Source organism: Chlorocebus sabaeus, chromosome 1 (genome assembly GCF_047675955.1).
Source record: "Chlorocebus sabaeus isolate Y175 chromosome 1, mChlSab1.0.hap1, whole genome shotgun sequence".
In the NCBI taxonomy this organism is placed as follows: Eukaryota; Metazoa; Chordata; class Mammalia; order Primates; family Cercopithecidae; genus Chlorocebus; species Chlorocebus sabaeus.
Window position 1 is genome coordinate 33,687,693 of NC_132904.1, and position 19,879 is coordinate 33,707,571.

The window sequence follows — 19,879 nt, forward strand, 5'->3', positions numbered from 1 at the left end:
TAGAGTGGAGGTGATTTTTTTTCCAACTGTGGTGCTTTCAAAGGCAAAGAATTCCCACCTTTTAAATAAAAAGTTCCTTGGCAGCAGTTCTAAATGTCATGGCCCCGAAAACGCATTAGCATCGGCCTCACCTGCTGTGGCACCAAAGAGTTTCATGGTTCTGTTTTTGTTTTGTTTTGCTTCCCTTTAACAAAGACCTGCTCTGAAAGTTTTGCATTTGGAAATAAATTTTGTAAAGAATAGATGAACTTGGTAAATATTCTCCAGCCTGGTCCCTCTCTTCTACACCCATTTCCTCTCGAGACGAGAACTCCCCTGATAAACAGATGCTTTAGACCAATATGCTGTGCCATGGTTCACACCTAGGCTTACATGTGTGGAAGTTGAGCTTGATATTTAAGTTTTCTTAGCATTAAGGGCTTTTTTGTATCATTTAACCACAGTAACAAATATATTCCTTGGGAATAGTTTCACATAATGATGTTTATTGCGGCACTATTCACAATAGCAAAGACTTGGAATCAACCCAAATGTCCATCAGTGACAGACTGGATTAAGAAAATGTGGCCCATATACACCATGGAATACTATGCAACATTAAGAAAGGATGAGTTCGTGTCCTTTGTAGGGACATGGATGCAGCTGGAAACCATCATTCTCAGCAAACTATCGCAAGAACAGAAAACCAAATACCGCATGTTCTCACTCATAGGTGGGAATTGAACAATGAGATCACCTGGACACAGGAAGGGGAACATCACATACCGGGTCCTATTGTGGGGAGGGTGTAGGCGGGAGGGATAGCATTAGGAGATATACTTAATGTAAATGACGAGTTAATGGGTGCAGCACACCAACATAGCGCATGTATACATATGTAACAAACCTGCAGGTCATGCACATGTACCCTAGAACTTAAAGTATAATAATAAAAAATAAATAAATAAGAAAAGATTTTTTTTATCACTGATTCTCATTCTAGGGCAGGGATTGGCAAACCACTGCTTGTTGGCCAAATTCAGCCTGCCATGTGTTGTTATTGTTGTTTTTTAAAGTTTTGTTGAAGTATAGCCATGCTCATATATATGTGTGTGTGTGTGTGTGTGTGTATAGTCTATTTCATGCTACAATGGCAGAGTCAAGTAATTGCTACAGAGATTGTATTCTCCCTCTGCCCCCACAAAACCTAAAATATTTACGATCTGGCCCTTTACAAAAACATTTCCCAACTCCTTATCTAGAAGGATCATCAGAATCACCAAAAGATTCCTGGGCCTTTTCTCTCTACCAAAATAGAATCTCTGATATACTGAGCTGTGTCTCATATCATTGGATGAAGTGTCTACAGGTTTAATACTATTATTCTAGTATATATGCACATCTAGATTCAAGAGATCATATTTTTGAACCTCCCTTCCTCTATTTGATGTCAAATATAGGAGTAAGTCTTCAGGTAGGGTTTGGATTAAAGATTTATGTTCACTCAAACATGATTTTCCAGGCATACAATTGAGAAAGCTTACTTAAAACAACAACACTAACAAAACAAAATGTAAACACATAGTTGTTATTCATTTTCACTCCAATCCTCAATAAGGAAATATCGTATGGCAAGTCCATTGCTAAAGCATTATTAAATATTCCAATTCAGAGGGTTCTGTATTAGGCTCTTATTCTCTATTAATGTCAGTCTGTTGAGCAAATATTATTTTGGGAGTTTAACATCATTTTTGTTTGAAAATAAGAATTTCATTAAAAAACATAACAATTTCATGTTTTGTATGAAAATAGCATTTGTTTCTATAAGGACTATTTATAAAGAAATACAGAATGGGCCACATTCATTTTTTATAACACATGGGTTAGCAGCCATAGTGGAAGACCTTTATCTAGCTTCGTAAATGGAGCAGGTTTGAGGTAACTGTTTATGTATTTAGATGCATGATCCTTTGTCATGAAATATCATAAATGATTTAGCACCATTCTAGACTGTTGAACTGACGCTTTTGGTTTATGTCATTGACTTCTTATCCCGACATAACAGCAAACAATTTACTCCCTACTCATAATGAAAGGTTTTAATAGAAATATCAACCTAATTTTTTTTTTTAAAAAAGTTGTGTTCATTTTAATGAAATGCTTTTAAAAAGTACTCATCAGTGTCTAATATCTGCAGTTAAGGACACTCTTGCCCTAAGTCATCTTTAGCAATCCTCAATGCAATAAAAGATTGAAAGTAAAAGATTCAGTTTGTTAAATATTTTAAATATAAAATGAAATTTACAGTTTTTTTCATGTAAGTATCAGCAAAATTAATATCGAATTGCATTCATGATTATGCTTAACTAGCTGTTTGAATAAATGTCGCTATTATGAGCCAATAGATACCTGCTTTCATGCTGTTTATTTACTTTTTCTAGCTGAACCTGGCCATGAATGAACAGAAGGAGGAAATTACAGAAAAAGTCATTCTTTCAATGACAGCAAAGGAACACCATAAGGAACATGAAGAAGTAAGGAAATAACTTTCTATATTTTAAAACTGCAGTGAGGGTCATGCACAATGGCTTACACCTGTAATCCCCGCACTTTGGGAGGCCAAGGCAGGCAGATCACGAGGTCAGGAGTTTGAGACCAGCCTAACCAACATGGTGAGACCCTGTCTCTACTAAAAATACAAAAATTAGCCGGACATTGTGGCACGCACCTGTAATCCCAGCTACTCTGGAGGCTGAGGCAGGAGAATCGCTTGAACCTGGGAGGCAGAGGTTGCAGTGAGCTGAGATTGTGCCACTGCACTCCAGCCTGGGTAACACAGTGAGACTCCGTCTCAAAAAACAAACAAACAAACAAAAAACCAAAAAACCTGCAATGAACACTAATTTTAAAATTAAGATAAATTTTACTTTGGTATAGACAGCATGAAAAATAATTGCATGCTTAAAAGAATAAAACAAAGTATAATTTTCTGAAAAAAGTCTCATGAATATTTTCTCATAAGTTTCCTAAATTGGTAAATTGTTACATGCAACTTGAAATTGGAAGTTATAAAACCTGCTAACATAGGAAAAACATTAAAACATTTTTTGAATTTTTGATAAATACCAAATCTTGCTGTTATATATGGTTTTCTAAGAATAGAGTTATTGTTCTGAATTTTAGAAATACCAACAAAGTTATATTTTGTCAAGGGAAAACTATAGTTTACAAATGTTAAGCCTAAGTGAGCTAATCAGAAGATTCTGTAGGCAATATTGTAATGAAGAACAATATTATTATTAAAGCGAACGTTCTTCTCTTCAAAGCTCATGCTGTGAAGTTGACAGCATATTCCATAAATGAAATAATACAAAATTGGTGTTAGACAAAAGGGGAAAATGATTTTCATGTCATTTCCTGGAATGCAAAGGCATTTAATCTTTCTAAGGAAAGAAAGTGAATTTTCTAATTTCCATGTACTTCTGTCAGTAGAAATCCAAAGTAACTTCAGAAATAAGATAATGTGAATATTTAAAAAATAAACTTCTCATATATTTCTTTTTTGATATTTTGGTAAAAAAATGCATTCAAGCTTCAGGGTTTTGATATTTCTTGTCATTATGATTGCATCTTCCTTACTAACCATGTGTTTTGTAATAGATGAACAAGTAGCATGCACCAAATTTTTCTGTGTAAATTCTATTCTTACATTAGAGACCATATTAGTATTTGGGACATACTTGTCTAGTATTAAAGACTATATTGTAAAAATTGATTATCCATCTCAGTAGATAATATTTCATAAGGAAAATTAAAGTTAAACCATTTCTAAAATGTAATAAATAGCAATAACACAGATTTATATTATAGTTCTGACTCATTCTCCTAAATATTAACAAGTTACAAGACTAGGTTGTTAATTATAAATTTGAAAAAACATCATTCTCTGTGTTTGAAAAATGTTTTACCAGAATTGGATAATTTAATTACATTTTCACAGTAAGTTAAAAATGAATCTACCATGTATCTTGGAAACTTTGGGAAATGCAAAGAAGTCTCTCTAGATTAATTAGTATAATTAAAATAATATCTATAGCAATATCAATTATTAGAAATTAAATAGAAAATATTGTAAAAGAATAACAGATTAAGTATTTTCTTCCTTTTAAATATTGTAATTATTTTGCCTTTTGATATTTTATGCAAAATTATAATTTCAATGGACTGAAAACTTGAAGTGGTCTTGGAAAATGATCAGTATAGCAAATATGTAATTTTTAATCTTACCTTGTTAGCAACATTGGAAATGAAAATTATCTTTTCTGGAAAATCTAATGGCAATTATGTTTATTTGGTGTTTCTTCTTTGTTATTGTCATCTTTATTTTTTTTAGCACTATATATTTTGGTGTTCTTCTTACACAATGCCTTATTTAGTCATATATTTGCTTTTTCAGCTCTGGCTCAAAAAGCCTTGTTTACTTCAAGTATCAAATACACAGCGAGGAGAATACATATTCATGTATGTGTATGTTTGTGTGTATGTGTTCATATGACACTTTCTAAATATATTCCATAGTCTCTGAAGATAATTTCTGTGTGCTTACTTGGAAAGTGATTATATTAATCTAGATGTGTAAGTTCTAACTTTTTGTTAGAAAAAATCTAAAAGACTCTTTTTAGAAAAGTCCTTGTTACCACTAACATAGCTCTCTTGCCAGGTGAGTTATCAAGGCATTTAAAATGACACTATTTTCAGTTGTTTCTTACCCCAAGAGTGGATGAGGAAGTTAGACTATCGAATAGCTTAAAAAACTTGTGATTAGAAAAAGTCTAAAAATTTAGGGCTAAAACATCAAGTCTAATCAACATACAGAGAAAGGAAATCCTGATGGAAAAGAGAAAGGAAAAATTTGGTGGTGAAATTACTTCAATATTTTCCCTATGATTTTTATACAAATACATTCCTGGACAATTCTCAAACCCCAAATTAAAGATCATAAAATCTGAGATTTAGATTTTCTGCTGCCTACAGTTTTATCTTAAAATCTTGTTTTATTTCACATAATTTTTCCACATGAAATTTGGGAGTAACAGTAATGTATGCATCATAAAACCACTTTGAGGTGATGATGTATGTTAAAGTACATTAAGCTTTTTAAAATTTTTTTAAAATTTTTTTATTTTAGAGATAGGCTCGCTCTCTGTTACCTAGACTGGAATGCAGCAGTGTGATCATAGCTCACTGCAGCCTTGAACTCCTGGGCTCAAGTGATCCTCTTGCGTCAGCCTCCTGAGTAGCTGGGACTTTAGGCATATACCACCATGCCCAGCTCATTTTAAAAAGTTTTTGTAGAGATAGAGTCTTGCTATGTTGCCCTTGCTGGTCTTGAACTCCTGGCCTCAAGTGATCTCCTCCCTTTGGCTTCCCAAAGTGCTGGAATTACAGAGGTGAGCCACTGTGCCCCCCCACATTAAGCTTTTTGGAAATTTGCATATGACTTCTTATTATCAGTATAAAAGTGCATTATTCCAGGTTCTGTATTGTGTAGGTACCAAAATGATATTAAACGTGTAGAATGTTATTAGAAGAAATTCCTATGAGAGAAAATGGAGAGAGCACTGGATAAGGCTGAGAAATCTGTCATACTGAAATGCAGGCCTGACCCCAAATGAGGGAGGAAAGGAAGGTTGGGTAGAAACATCCTGGACCACTGTGAAGTCTAAAGGTTTGGCAAAACTGTTGGTGGATTTTTGAGCCAAACTTGGCCATCAGAGGAGTCCTGTGACTCTCAGGGATAGACCTGCTTTAATATCCTCTGGCATTGGTGCTAACCTGGGGATGGATTTCAGAGCACCATAGATGGGACCCATGGTCACTTATGCTCCTGTAGTTAGAGGTCTATGAGACACAGTGTCATGGCTGTCCCCATAGGTATAGTAGACATCATCCTTGTAGCTATCAACATAACCCCATTGCCAGAAGAGTTATGAAGACATTGAAGTTGTCTATTTTCAATTGTTCCTTCTCCCATGAGTGGATGGGGATGTTAGATTGTTGTATAGGCCCAAAAGCAGCACATAAAGGACCTCTGGCTGAAAATAGGTTAGATCTACCTCCAAAATGTTTCCCATCTCAGAAGGGTTCTAGGAAGCTATTAGAAATGTGGTAGTATTTGGGCCAGGTGTGGTGGCTCACGCCTGTAGTCCCAGCACTTTGGAGGCTGAGGCGGGCAGATCACTTGAGACCAGGGGTTCGAGACCAGCCTGGCCAACATGGTGAAAACCATCTTTACTAAAAATACAAAAAATTAGCTGGGCATGGTTGTGCATGCCTGTAATCCCAGCTACTTGGGAGGCTGAGGCAGGAGAATTGCTTGAACCCGGGAGACAGAGGTTGCAGTGAGCCGAGTCCATGCCACTGTACTCCAGCCTGGGTGACAGAGTGAGACTCTGGGTCAAAAAAAAAAGAGAAAAAATCCACAAAAATTTGGTAGTATTTGAAGTGCTGGCAATAAGAGGTGCCACGCACTTCAGATTTCCTGGTTAGTTACGCCAGCTCAACTTCCAAATAAAGACATAGTTCACTTTGCTCTCAGGCTCCCATGTCTTTTCCAATCTTCATTCAACAAATCAGGGTTATGTTTCCTTCTTACCCCTTAAAACATTGTATTATTGACCCTGAAACCAAGAAGAGATTTTAAGCAGTTTAAAATACTAATTTTATTTCCCTGCCTCCTTTCTGGTTCAGCTTAAATATGTTGTTAATTAGAAAGTTCTTGATCTTAAATTGAAGTGCTGACCTGGCTTTGAGACCATTCCGTGTGTTACATGCCTAGATGACGTTCCTAGTATAGAGGCCGCCACCCTTTGTGCTGATTTCAAGTGACAGTTCTGTGCAAAGTGCTCTGGAGTTCTCCTTAATAACATGGGTGGATTCAAGCCCACACAGAATTCAGGCTGACAGCTGAACTCATCACTAGAAAAACCAGGAGCTCCTCAAAGAGTCATTAATAATAGCCAATGTACAGTATTCACAATGTATGGCTCAGAAATGCACAGCTTTAACATGTCTGCTTTTGAAGCCTGATTATAAACAGAATAACACTTTGCTCTGACTATAAATCATCTTGAGAATTGAATTGAATTCAAAGGTTGCATGCATGCACCATACAAACATGATCAAACTGCCCTACATGTTATGCAAAAACCTGTCTGTATGTTTATAGACATGTGCACATTTCTATTCTTTCAGAAGTTTGGGTTTGTTTTCTCACCAGAATATTCAATATTTTTTTGCTACCTTCTGCTTATTTGTCACTATCCCAAATTCTGTACAAGTATCACTTCCGTGCTGCATTTCCATGGAGAATGAAGAGTCAAATGTGTAGGCTTTCTGCTGCACAATGAGATGGTGCATTTTTTCAACATATGCATACGTAAGCCTTCTTTTGTGAATGGGACTGATAGGGTCAGATAATGTTTAAAGGGAAAGGCTTTATGTCTCTCAGGCCTCTATGTTTCCACATGGATGCCCCCACACACACATAGATTGAATTATGAACAGACCCATTAATGCTGGGATCACAAAAGGTCAAGTTTTGTCTTCTTTTACCCCTATTCACATTGCCTTTGTAGAGGGAAAAAAAAGGATTTCAGAAAAAAAAGATTCATGATGAAGAATTTTAAATAACATTTTTTCCCTTTTAGCAATATCTGTGATTTGGAGAAAAAATCATATTATGTAAAATAATTCAGGAGTATTATATTACCTACCTGATTTTAGGATATGAGTTATTTCATGTGTAGAGTTGTCTTTTAGGATGACATGTTATCATAATAACTGAGAACAAAACGTAACACTTTGGGAATAAAAGACCTTATGAATATGTAAAGTAACATAAAGTTTGAGTAAAACTGAATGGAAACATTATCAAAATGTCAGTGACAGGATTCTTGATGTATTTTCTCCGGTGTTTAAGATATGTTAATCTTTTCCAGATACCTTGAGAGTTTTAAGTTATTTTTTAAAATCAGGTGATAATTGGTGTAATTTTGTTTCACATATGTTAACAGATTATCCTGGATCCAATAAAAATAGTAGAGAAGGTTTTTGAAGCAACCAAAAATCTATCCCAGATGAAACTTTTAAGACTTTAACCAATAGCCCTTTAGAGTGCAAATGACATCATCAATTGTATGGTTGGTTGATTTTTGATGTCACATGAAATCCCCTATCAGTGAAAGGCTATAGATTGTGACAGTAAAACCAGTCATGTATAAAAATGCCCTCAAATCAAAGTCTGAGTTTCCTCCCTTTGGTTTTTTTTATTTTTTATTTTTTTTATTTTTTATTATTTTTGGTGACTTGCTATAGCACAAGGTGCAGTACATGAAATTATAGAGAATGTTATAATTGAGTAGTGAAATACAATGCATGATACTTAGTAGACTTTAAAGACTGCATAACATTATATCTTCCCAAATCACATGATGCTGGAGATGGGTGCAGAGAGGACCAGTATTTTTCAGAAATGGAGTCCTTCTATTTAGGGCTTTTGGTTCTTGGATTTTAATTTCATCAGATAACCATAAATGCAAGCCACCTTGTCCAGTATTGGTCTTTAGCTTCAAGAATGTTATACACTATTATCCATCGTTTTTTAAGGATAATACTGCTAGAGGGTACTATGATCTAATGGTGAAGATGAGGCTGAAAGCATAGACTAATACTGGATCATCTATCATTTTCATATTTTAAATGTTACAACTGTCTTGTAGGATTAGCAGTACTATGGAAAGCATGGAAATTTATTCCAAAAAGTAGTAAAAGAAGGATAATGAGAGAAACCTGTCACTGGATTTTATAGCCTATAAATAATATTCTTTTCTTTTTCACATCTTCTTTCTCTTTCTGCCCTTCTCATTTCCCCCAATCACCTTCTCCTTTTAATTTCTTCCCTCCTTTTCTTTTCTTCTTTTCATTAATTTTGTTTTCTTTATCTCATTTTCTTTTTCTGTTTCCTTTAGGATTCCTCCTGACCTCCCTGTATTGTCTCTGCCTTCCATTCCCATGATATCCAAAGTTTTGTCCAAATTCCACTGGCATGAGGGGCTTCCTTATGAATAGATAATAGAAATTTCTATAGACTCTCATTTGAATTTACAGTTAAGGGCTGACTCTTAGTAACCTACTATATAAGTTATATAGGATTGTAGAGATTTAGCAGAATGCAATGTGTTTATCAGCTTTTGGTAGATTGTGCTGCATAAGTCAAGGGGCCCAAAAGCTGAGTGACTTAAAACAAGTATTCATTTTTTGCTCACCTTACATGTTGGCTACAGGTTGTTTGTGGCTCTCACCAGTATGTCTTTCTCAGTCTGGGATATGGCTTGAAGGAGCAGTTCCTATTGGGACATTACTGTTTCCATGGGGTTGGGTGGGCAGAGGGAAGAGAGCGATGGTAGAACTGCACAATGGTTCTTAAAACTTCTGCTAAGAAGTGGCATATATTACTTCTGTTCATATTTCACTGGCCAAAGCAAATCACATAGGAATTCTGATGTCACATATATGTCACATATAATACTAATAGAATTATTAGTAAAGAATGAACAATAAACAGCTGACTTTGATTGAGTGCCAGATGGTAATATCTAGGTACTAAGTGCTGGAAGGTCTGCCAGAGGAAGTGGGGTTTCTGATGAGTGGACTTGGATATAAAAGAAGAATGAGTTATAAAACTATGGCCTAGGCATCCAGGGACATACACTTTAATTTCAGTGCCAGTATTAATTATCTGAGTATCCTCGGCAAATTAACTTTTCTGGGATGGAATTTCCTCATTTGTGAGATCAGAGTGTTGGGTTAAACATTATCTAACTTATGATACTTCAGAAATGGAAGGGATGTGTGTTTATGTGTGCAAGGGGACAGTGAGAAGAGACATTTGGTTAGAGGAGAGGGGTCTGATGGGAATATGAGCCATAAAACCAAGTGGGGATCAGATTAGAAAAGGTCTTAGAATCTTGAGTACCAAGCTCAAGAATCTGAGGGAGCAACTAGGGGGTTTAATATACTTTTCAAGGTGGATTAATTTGGTGGAGGTGGCCTAATGGCATGGAGGGGAAGAGATGGAAACAGGGAAACCACTTAGTAGGTATTTTGTTAATCCAAACTGGGGAGGGGGATGAGGGGATTGAGGGCTAGAACCAAAGTATTACTTAAAAGAAATGAAAGAATTGATAGGACATTTACATATTTAGAAGAGGGATCTGCAAAATATAGCCCTGGGGACAAATCTAGCCTGCAGCTTTTTTTTTTTTTTTTTTTTTTTGTATATAAAGTTTTATTTTAACACAGCCATGCCCATTCATTTACATATTGTCTGTGTTTGCTTTCCAAATACAACTGTAGGGTTATGTAATTTTGACAGATACCTTATGGCCTACAAAACCAAAACTATTTACTATGTGACCCTTTTTAAAACAAGTTTGCCAACCCTTTATTTCCAAGAAAGGATTATTTAAATTGAGTAGACAATTTATTACATTGGGACAAATAAGAGAGATATGGGAAACAAAATTAAAATAGGAATCATTTTAAGTTAACTTGTTTCTATGCATGTAATGCTTGCAAAGGTCTTGGTAAAAGTCAAATGTAATTGAAATGTATATGTAATAGATATACATATAAACTTGAACTAAATAGGTAGAGTAGATAATACATATTTAAGTCATGTGAGTAATAGTGCACACTGGCTGTCACTAACTTCCCTGAATGCTCTGTAGAAGGGATAGAAACAATAGATTTAATGTTAGAATTAGAATATAGGCTGGGGCAAATACCATATTTTTAGCTGACAGAGAAGTGGATGAGATGTAAGTACAGGGAAGATACTTTTAGAAGGATTTTCCATTTTATCTGTGAACATTGAAGTGAGCTGTAGGATCTATACAGCAAATAGTTTGGAATGTCTGTCTTCCTCCTGTGAAATAGTGATAGAGATAGAAAAGAAAGACCAAAAAATAAAAAATTAAAACTTGATATGCAGAAAATACCTAGAATTTAAACAGATTTTAAACAGGAAACACTATAAAAATATACCAGTACATTGGCCACTTACTATAGGTTAGACAGTGTGCTCTCCATTTTTTCATCTCATTTAATTATCAATATGTAAAGTCAGTGTTATTCTTCATTTATAGACAACGATTTTATTACCTGTGCAAAGTCTCCCAGTCAGTAAGCGATAAAGCCAGGATTTTAACCCACGTTTTCAATGTCAATGCTCTATTCAAACTTATTCATAATTCGAAATGGGTCTAATTTGGTTATTTTGAAGAATCACAGATGAAGTAGATTTCTGTTCTTCATCTCTTTTGGTCACTACCATAATATCAACCAGTGTTTATGTAAGAATCCAGCCTACTAGAGAGAATATAAGTTACATGAAACAGTGAAGAGTCAAAGAATGGTAATGATTCTTAATTTGTAAACTATATGGGTTAAAATGTTAACTACTGCTATTAATAATCCACAAGTAAGGCTCATATGTCTGTCTAAAATATACAGAGTAGAAGTCTAGAAATTTAAAAATCAAGGTTACAGAATCCTTAGGCTTTGGTGTTTCTGGAAAAACTATGTTTTATTTTGACATTAATATATATTTAAAATATTTTCCAGAACAGAGCATTGTCTTTGAAGTTATATACATTTTAGAAAATTGCATCTATGAAATATGGGAAAAAGTATTGGAATATTTGGGAGGAAGATAATAGGTTAATTTTAAAGGTCAACAAAATGATAATGAATTTAATATATATATATTGAAAATGTAAATGTTACACATAATAAAATAAAATATTCTAAAAATGAAGATACATGTAGTGAAATGAAATATTTGGTTGTAGGTTACATATATTGGATTATTTAAAGTCCTAGGAGGGTTTTATTTTGTTAAGCAGTTTAAAAGTCCTTTGCAAACTTGTCAAATGTATATGTTTCTTTTCATATCCAGAGATATTTTTCATGCAACAATTGTAAAGGACTACCTATGCCATAGTACTGAAGTGAAAATATTAGGCATTTTTTCATAAATAAAAGGAGATGTAGGAATGTGTATCTCTTTCATTGTTTTTACTTGAGGATAGATCTGTACTCAAATTCTTGTATTGAAGTCATTTTCCCCCCATCAAACTAGGTACTCAAAAATCTAATAGGTGTGACATCAACAATTACTTCTCGCTAACAACTCTTGTAATTTAACCCCTTCAGGTGAGCAGGCTGATTGATGAATTGCAGACAGCTATCAAAAGCAACAGAGGTCATCTCTCTAAACTTGGCCCCCAATTACAGGCTGAGCAGGAGCAATTCTCCTCTTATGTCTACCAACACATTAAAAGCCTTCCAGCAAACACGCTTGTCCCAGGAGGCCTGCAGCTCAAGGTGGGTGTCATTCTGTGCCTCTCATTGGATTCAGCCAGAGCGGAAGCCTTCTGCTCCATTTGAAGACACTTATAACAATGCCACTTAGCTTGAATATTTTTTAATGTTGTCTTCCTCAAACTAGTAATATTACAAGTGGTAATATTATTCAGGAAATAGATTTTAACAGAAAATACCTAGAGGTCTTTGAAATGTGTATTTATAAGCTTTAACTAGTTTTCAATTCAGAAAAGTAATTGTAATGAAGGAATTTAATCATGTGAACATTTGCACACTTTTCCAAGAAACAAATTTTTCACAATGGTCATGGTATATTTCAGTTTCTAAAAATAACATTTGGAGAAATGGGCAAGCTTTAATAGTTGACAGACAGTGGCAATAGAAATTGAAGGTGAAAGGCCAGGTGACTGATTGATGTTCAAACTACATTTCCAAGGAAAAGGATCTGTATTGGATAAGTGTGACACATGTCTGAGTTCACTTGGTAAAATCAATACTTAAGAATATACTGGGAAAAAAGGTGAATTGGTTATTTGTCAGGACAAGATCGCTAAATGTCCTCGACTACTTTGCTATTGCATCTTTGAGAGAGATAAAGAACAACTCATATTTGGCTGTAGTGGTTTTGCTACTAAAAGCTTAGGGAATTTAAATACTTTTGATTTTCATAGCAGACATTCCATGTTAAGTTTGTCAAGTTAATGTTGTCCTATAATTTCATATTCTGCATTTCAAGAGATTGTAGTTAGTAAAATTTGAATTACTCAAAGTATGGCCTATTTCCATTTAAGAAATCATGGTTACTACAACTCATCATTTCCTTTTGATTATTTTTGTGGGTATGTGATAACATTAGAAGGAAATTATATTTTCATCAACTTTCATCTCTGCAATTCCTCTTTCTTAATATTGTTTTATTCTGCAAGTAACATTAGAAACATTATATTTCCATCTATAACATTTCTTTTAATGACATTCCCGTGTGCATTTTGAGTGAGAACATTAGAATGTAAAAATGGACTTTTTGGGAAATGTAATTTCATGTTAAACATGATAATTTATTTCTCATAGTCTGCTAGTCAGCTAAGGGTTTAGGAAGTGATGTTCAAGACATCACAGTCAAGGGTTTCTATAGTGCAGTAGCATTGTTCTTTTCCAGGTTTTTGACTTGATTACAAATCCATTCTGCAATTTTGCAAAGTACTTGCTATTGATTAAGAGAGATAAAACCAGGTGAGGGAGAGTGGTTGTTTTCTAGAAGGATGCACTGCTAAGAAAAAAATAAAAAGAGAGGGGGAAGTGTAGTTGCTTTAATGGCATTCATCCTACTCATTTGTATCAGCAACGATTGATATGAACTACAGTGTAACCTGGGGGAAAAAAAGTGTTTTTTTTTCCCTCAAGTTCACTGCTTATTTCTGAAGAATTTCTATCACTTATACATATTAGCACATAGGCTGGGTAGCAAATACTTAACTTTAGGATCAGAATTGTCTCTCTCATACATACTCCATTCTTTGCATTTTACTTTTGTTTTTAATTATTTTTTTAAGTTCTGGGGTACATATGCAGGATGTACAGGTTTGGTACATAGGTAAACATGTGCCATAGTGATTTGCTGCACCTATCATCCCATCACTTAGGTATTAAGTCCAGCATGCATTAGCTGTTTTCCCTAATGATCTACCCCCTACCCAACCTCCCCAATGGGCCCCAGTGTGTGTTGTTCCTCTCCTTATGTCCATGTGTTCTCATTATTCAACTCTCACTTATAAGTGAGAATATGCAGTGTTTGGTTTTCTGTTCCTCAGTTAGTTTCCTGAGGATAGTGACTTCCAGCTTCATCCATATGCCTGCAAAGGACATGATCTCATTCCTTTTCATGGCTGCATAGTATTCCATGTTGTGTATGTACCACATTTTCCTTATCCAGTCTATCATTGGTGCACATGTGGGTTGATTCCATGTCTTTGCTATTATAAATAGTGTTGCAATGAACATACACATGCATGTATCTTTATAACAGAATGATTTATATTCCTTTAGGTATATACCCAGTAATGAGATGCTGGATCAAAAGGTATTTCCAGTTCTAAATCTTTGAGGAATCACCACACTGTCTTCCACAATGGTTGAACTAATTTATATTCCCACCAACAGTGTAAAAGTATTCCTATTTCTTTGCAACCTTGCCAGCATCTGTTTTTTCTTGACTTTTTAATAATCACCATTCTGACTGGCATGAAATGGCATTTCATTGTGGTTTTGATTTGCATTTCTCTGACAATCAGTGATCAGTGATGTTGAGCTTTTTTTCATATGTTTGTTGGTCACATGTACGTCTTTTTGTAGAGAAGTGTCTGTTCATATCCTTTGTCCACTTTTTAGCGGGGTTGTTTTTTCTTGCAAATTTGCTTAAGTTTCATGTAAATTGTGGATATTAGACCTTTGTCAGATGGATAGATTGCAAAAATTTTCTCCTATTCTGTAGGTTGTCTGTTTGTGCTGATGATAGTTTCTTTTGCTGTGCAGAAGCTCCTTAGATTAATTAGATCCCATTTGTCAATTTTTGCTTTTGTTGCAATTGCTTTTGGTGATTTCATCAAAAAATCTTTGCCCATGCCTGTATCCTGCTTGGTATTGCCTAGATTTTCTTCTAAGGTTTTTATAGTTTTGGGTTTTATAGTTATGTCTTTAATCCGTCTGAGTTAATTTTTGTATAAGGTGTAAGGAAGGGATCCAGTTTCAATTTCCTCATTTGGTTAGCCAGTTCTTGCAGCACCATTTATTGAATAGGGAATCTTTTCCCCATTGCTTGTTTTTGTCAAGTTTGTCAAAGATCAAATAGTTGTAGATGTGTGGCCTTATTTCTGGGATCTGTATTCTGTTCCATTTGTCTACATGTCTGTTCTTGTACCAGTACCATGCTGTTTTGGTTACTGTAGCCTTGTAGTATAGTTTGAAGTTGGGTAGCATGATGCCTCCAGCTTTCTTCTTTTTTAGTTAGGATTGTCCTGGGTGTACAAGCTCTTTTTTGGTTCCATATGAATTTTAAAATAGTTTTTTCTAATTCTGTGAAGAACGTCAGTGGTAATTTAATGAGAATAGAATTGAATCTATAAATTGCTTTGGGGAGTATGCCTGGTTCAACATATGCAAATCAATAAACATAATTCACCATAGAAACAGAACTAGACAAAAACCACATGATTATCTCAAGAGACACAGAAAATGCCTTTGATAAAATTCAACATCTCTTTATGTTAAAAACTCTCAATAAACTAGGTACTGAAGGAACATACCTCAAAATAATAGGAGCCATTTATGACACACCCACAGCCAATATCATACTCAATGGGCGAAAGCTGGAAGCATTCACCTTGAAAACTGGTACAAGGCAAGGATGCCTTCTCTCACTACTCTTATTCACTCCCTTTTATTTTATTTTTATTTTTTTTGAAACAGAGTCTCGCTCTGTCGCCCAGGCTGGAGTGCAGTGGCACGATCTCGGCTCACTGCAAGCTCCGCCTCCCGGGTTCCCGCCATTCTCCTGGCTCAGCCTCCGGAGTAGCTGGGACTACAGGCGCCCACAACTGCGCCCGGCTAATTTTTTTGTATTTTTAGTAGAGACGGGGTTTCACCGTGTTAGCCAGGATGGTCTCGATCTCCTGACCTTGTGATCTGCCCGCCTGGGCCTCCCAAAGTGCTGGGATTACAGTCGTCAGCCACCGCACCCGGCTTCACTCCCTTTTAATGTGCTTTAAAATACTTTCCATACCAGCACACAAAAGAGGAAATTTACATATGCAAAGAAGCCATGTTGTTGTGTTTGTTTAGATTCACTATGCTGTCTAGTAAAGTAGCCACTAGTCACTTATGGCTACTTAAATTTTAATTTTAATTAAAATTTAATTTAGTTAAAATTTAAAAAAATGTATTTTTCTAGTGGTTTCCCAGGACTTCCCTTATTTTAGCACTAAAAAGCCTGCATCCAGCAAACCAAGATGGTTGGTCAACCTAGTCTTTTCTCCAGAATTCTTTCTCCCACATCCCAGGCATTCTCTTTTTATGATTTTTTTTTCCCTATAAAGTACTGAGTTCTATTTGCTTCTGCTTCCTCTCTCCTCAGGTTTCTCCTTTGCAACGTCTAGCTTCTCTCAGAAAGTAAGTTCCTCTTCCACATCTCAAGAAACCTGGATATCAGCCCCATCCTCAGGCTTAGAAAAATGATTTTCAATCCTGGCTACATGTTAGATTCTTCTGGAGTTGTTATGTTTGTTTGTTTGTTTTTAAGATACCATGTTCCCATCCATAGATACTTTGACTTAATTGGTTTCCTGCGCTAAGACTGACTTCTGCCAGCTTGCAGGCACTGATTAAGTTTTCAGGAATTTTGTAAGCCAGTTGTTTTATATAGCCATTATTTAAAAATCATATAAATTTACAGTGAAATAGGTCATACACTTCACTTCCTAATTTTAAAATTACATTTTACTATTACCTATTCTCTTGAAGTTATTTAGACCTATTGTGTTTGTTTAATGTAAACACTATATAATGGTGTGTGCTACCGTGCGTTTCTTCCTAAGTTTATTTTCAGTGATGGCTTCTTGTATCTGAAAATTGGCTGTGGTCAGAATATTTATAAAACAGAAATTGGCAAATACTATAAATGAGGGCTTGCTTTCATGTTTTGTTGATTGTCTAGACTAGGGAGTTGAAATACCACATACTATGGGCCAAATCTGCCTGGTTTTTTTTTTTTTTTTTGTAAATAAAGTTTTAACGAAATATAGCGACACCTATATGTTTGTGTATTGTCTATGGCTACTTTGATATTATAGCAGAGTGGAGACCATATGACTTGAAAAACCTAAAGTATTTACTATTGGGCCCTTTTAAGAAAAGTTTGCGGATCTGTGGTCTAGATTTAAGTATGTGACAGAAAATATTCACAATGCAGATTAAATTCAAAAGTGCAAAATTTATGTGTGTTGCATTGTGAATAGCACAAAAATCGAAATATTCTTCCAGTATATGAAAACCATTATCTGATTCAGCAAAGAACTTGCCCTTGTCATTGATTAACAAGAGCAGTCCTACATATGTCTTCTTTGTTTCATTTTTGTCTTATCAACGTGGATGAAAATATTAATCAACATTCAGGTCAGAACCACACTCATTTCTCAGTTGCAACCATAGAATGGATGTGGATACAAGACTTGGCAAAAATCAGTGAAACCACTTTTGAGAATGAATTGGCTATGTGGAATTTACAATAAAAAGTATTAGATATTTTATTATTATCTGCAAATTATATGCTATGTCATCCTTGTATCAGCAGAATTTATAATAATCACCCCCTTCCTTAAGCAGGCTGCTAAACATTTACCAGCACATCTTCAGGTGTGGTGCAAGCATCAGCATTTTTTCAAAAGCTCTCAAATGATTTTATTGTATAGGCAGGACTGACAATCATAGCAAGATTACTAAAGCAGCTTTTTAAGCCTAACCAATAGCACCACACAAAGAAATTCTCATTCCAGTTGCCAATTAGCTAAAACTTTTCTCTATACTTTTGTATCAGTAAAATAGGAAAGGCTAGCAGTAAAATCATTTTACTGTGAGAGTGACAAATATCGTAGAATTTGTGATGGTAGTGCTGGGAGTGCTGTATATCCTCTCAGGTGAGAACTTGGTAATTCCAACTGAAGACACATGAAACAAAGGCCGCAGTGTACCATCTTGCATTAGTTCCAGAATCAACTCATATCATTTACCTAGCTAACCTCTAAATTCCCATGGGTGTATATGGAATGGCCTACCTTCCTTTGGACACCATCTCTAATTCAGTTAACTCTGATTCACTGTGGGCAAGGGCCACATCTTTTCTGATTATGAACAACTTTATCCCACCTTGTGGCATGTACTATCATAGAGTGTTAAATGACTTATCAATAAACAAATACATTTTCCATTTATAATTGAACTTACTGTAACTTACATAGCTCTAGTAAAGCATTTTTCCTGTTTTCTGTTCATTTTAATCTTAGAAAGTATTTGACAAAAAATGAAAGGGGATGATTATCTTTCTAATCTTCTTCATTTTGTGATTTTCATCACTCTGTTACATATATATGTAAGCTCATAGCTCAACTTCAAGAATAAAAATACTGCAGCCAACATCATCTTCTAGAGCAGTGGTCTCAACCAGAGGCTGTAGGCAGGGTGCAACTCAAAATCCTCTGGGCTGCTTTTTCATATTGTATATGGTGTTCTTAATCTCTTCACTGAGCTTTTCATCCTTATCATGACTTGCATTGATCAGTGAACAATAGCAGCTTTTGGTTGGGTCTCAACATTAGAAAATCACCTCTTAAAAGGACACTATTTTTGTGTTCCATATTGCCTCACTCCCATTTTTGCAATCATGTGACATAATACAGTGACAAGATTAAATGGGCATATAAGATATAAAACTGAGAACCGCCTATGTGTGGATGCTCATTTCTGCCATGGGAAAGTTCCTTGTTTTAAAAAATTGAAACATGACACTATTTGAGGAATTTTAGGAAAGAGTTGTATCACTTGTAATTGCATTGCTCCTAATGATCATTGTCACCTTTCACGTCATTTTCATGTGCACTTGTATGTCCTATATAGTCACAACCACAGTTTATTTGTATTTGTACTCCAGTACATTCTCTTGCCATCAAGTCATAGCACCTTTTAGGTTGAAATTTCTTACTGTTTTTACCATCAGTGGTTACACTCAATGTGCACCATCATCTACAAAGCCCTTCAAGCAAAAAGTTAGTAATTTCTTACTATTCTAAACTTTCTCTTACCCCTTATTCCCTGTCACTGCCACTATCCCCAGTCTCTTTGAGAACATCTGCTAGAGCCATGCCTCAGTGACTTCTGCCTTCCTAGTCCTGTTCTTTCCATGCAGCTCCTCCTCCTTTTCATTCCCATGGAAATGTCAGCAATGTTAGCATTTCCCTGGGAGGGCAGGAAAGAAAGGATTGATAGGAAAGGGTATTAGCAAATCTGTAGGAGGATGGTGAGTAGAAAAGCTAGTAGGAAGGTGGGTGATTGTGACAGAGAATTGATGAGCAAGAAGAATGTGTGATGTGTGAGTAGGTGGGGGAAAGCATGGGGGAATGAGAGGAAGATGAGTACAGGCACATCCTTTCACTGGAATTAGTGCATTTCACACACAATTGGTCAGTGATGCTCTGAGAGTTGTTTTCTATTTGCTGCCAGGAGAGGCAGATCCAGTTTCTGTGGAACCTAGAGCTTGTCAAGTTTGGGAGCCAGCTTGGGGTGGGGAGCTCTCTTTGAAATTAGGTCTGAAAGTGAATATTTATTTAGAACGAGAAAGTAAATCGTAACAAATTGATGGAGTGTTGGCAATTCAGGCTCTTTCTTCTGTGTCTTTTTTAGGCAGCTA

At 35.5% G+C, this 19,879-nt stretch overlaps 1 protein-coding gene across 3 annotated transcripts in view; it reads left to right on the forward strand.

Moving 5' to 3' along the window:
• The window catches only part of DCDC1 (doublecortin domain containing 1), a 505,142-nt gene that overhangs the window by 221,288 nt on the left and 263,975 nt on the right, over positions 1-19,879 (forward strand). For all 3 annotated transcript variants that reach the window (XR_012093393.1, XM_008002854.3, XM_073017517.1), the window contains exons 11-12: positions 2,421-2,513; positions 12,256-12,426. Coding sequence is in view for 2 of the 3 variants with exons in the window: in XM_008002854.3 (XP_008001045.3) it covers positions 2,421-2,513; positions 12,256-12,426 (264 nt within the window). In the remaining variant the exon portion in view is untranslated. The remainder of the gene's footprint in view (positions 1-2,420; positions 2,514-12,255; positions 12,427-19,879) is intronic.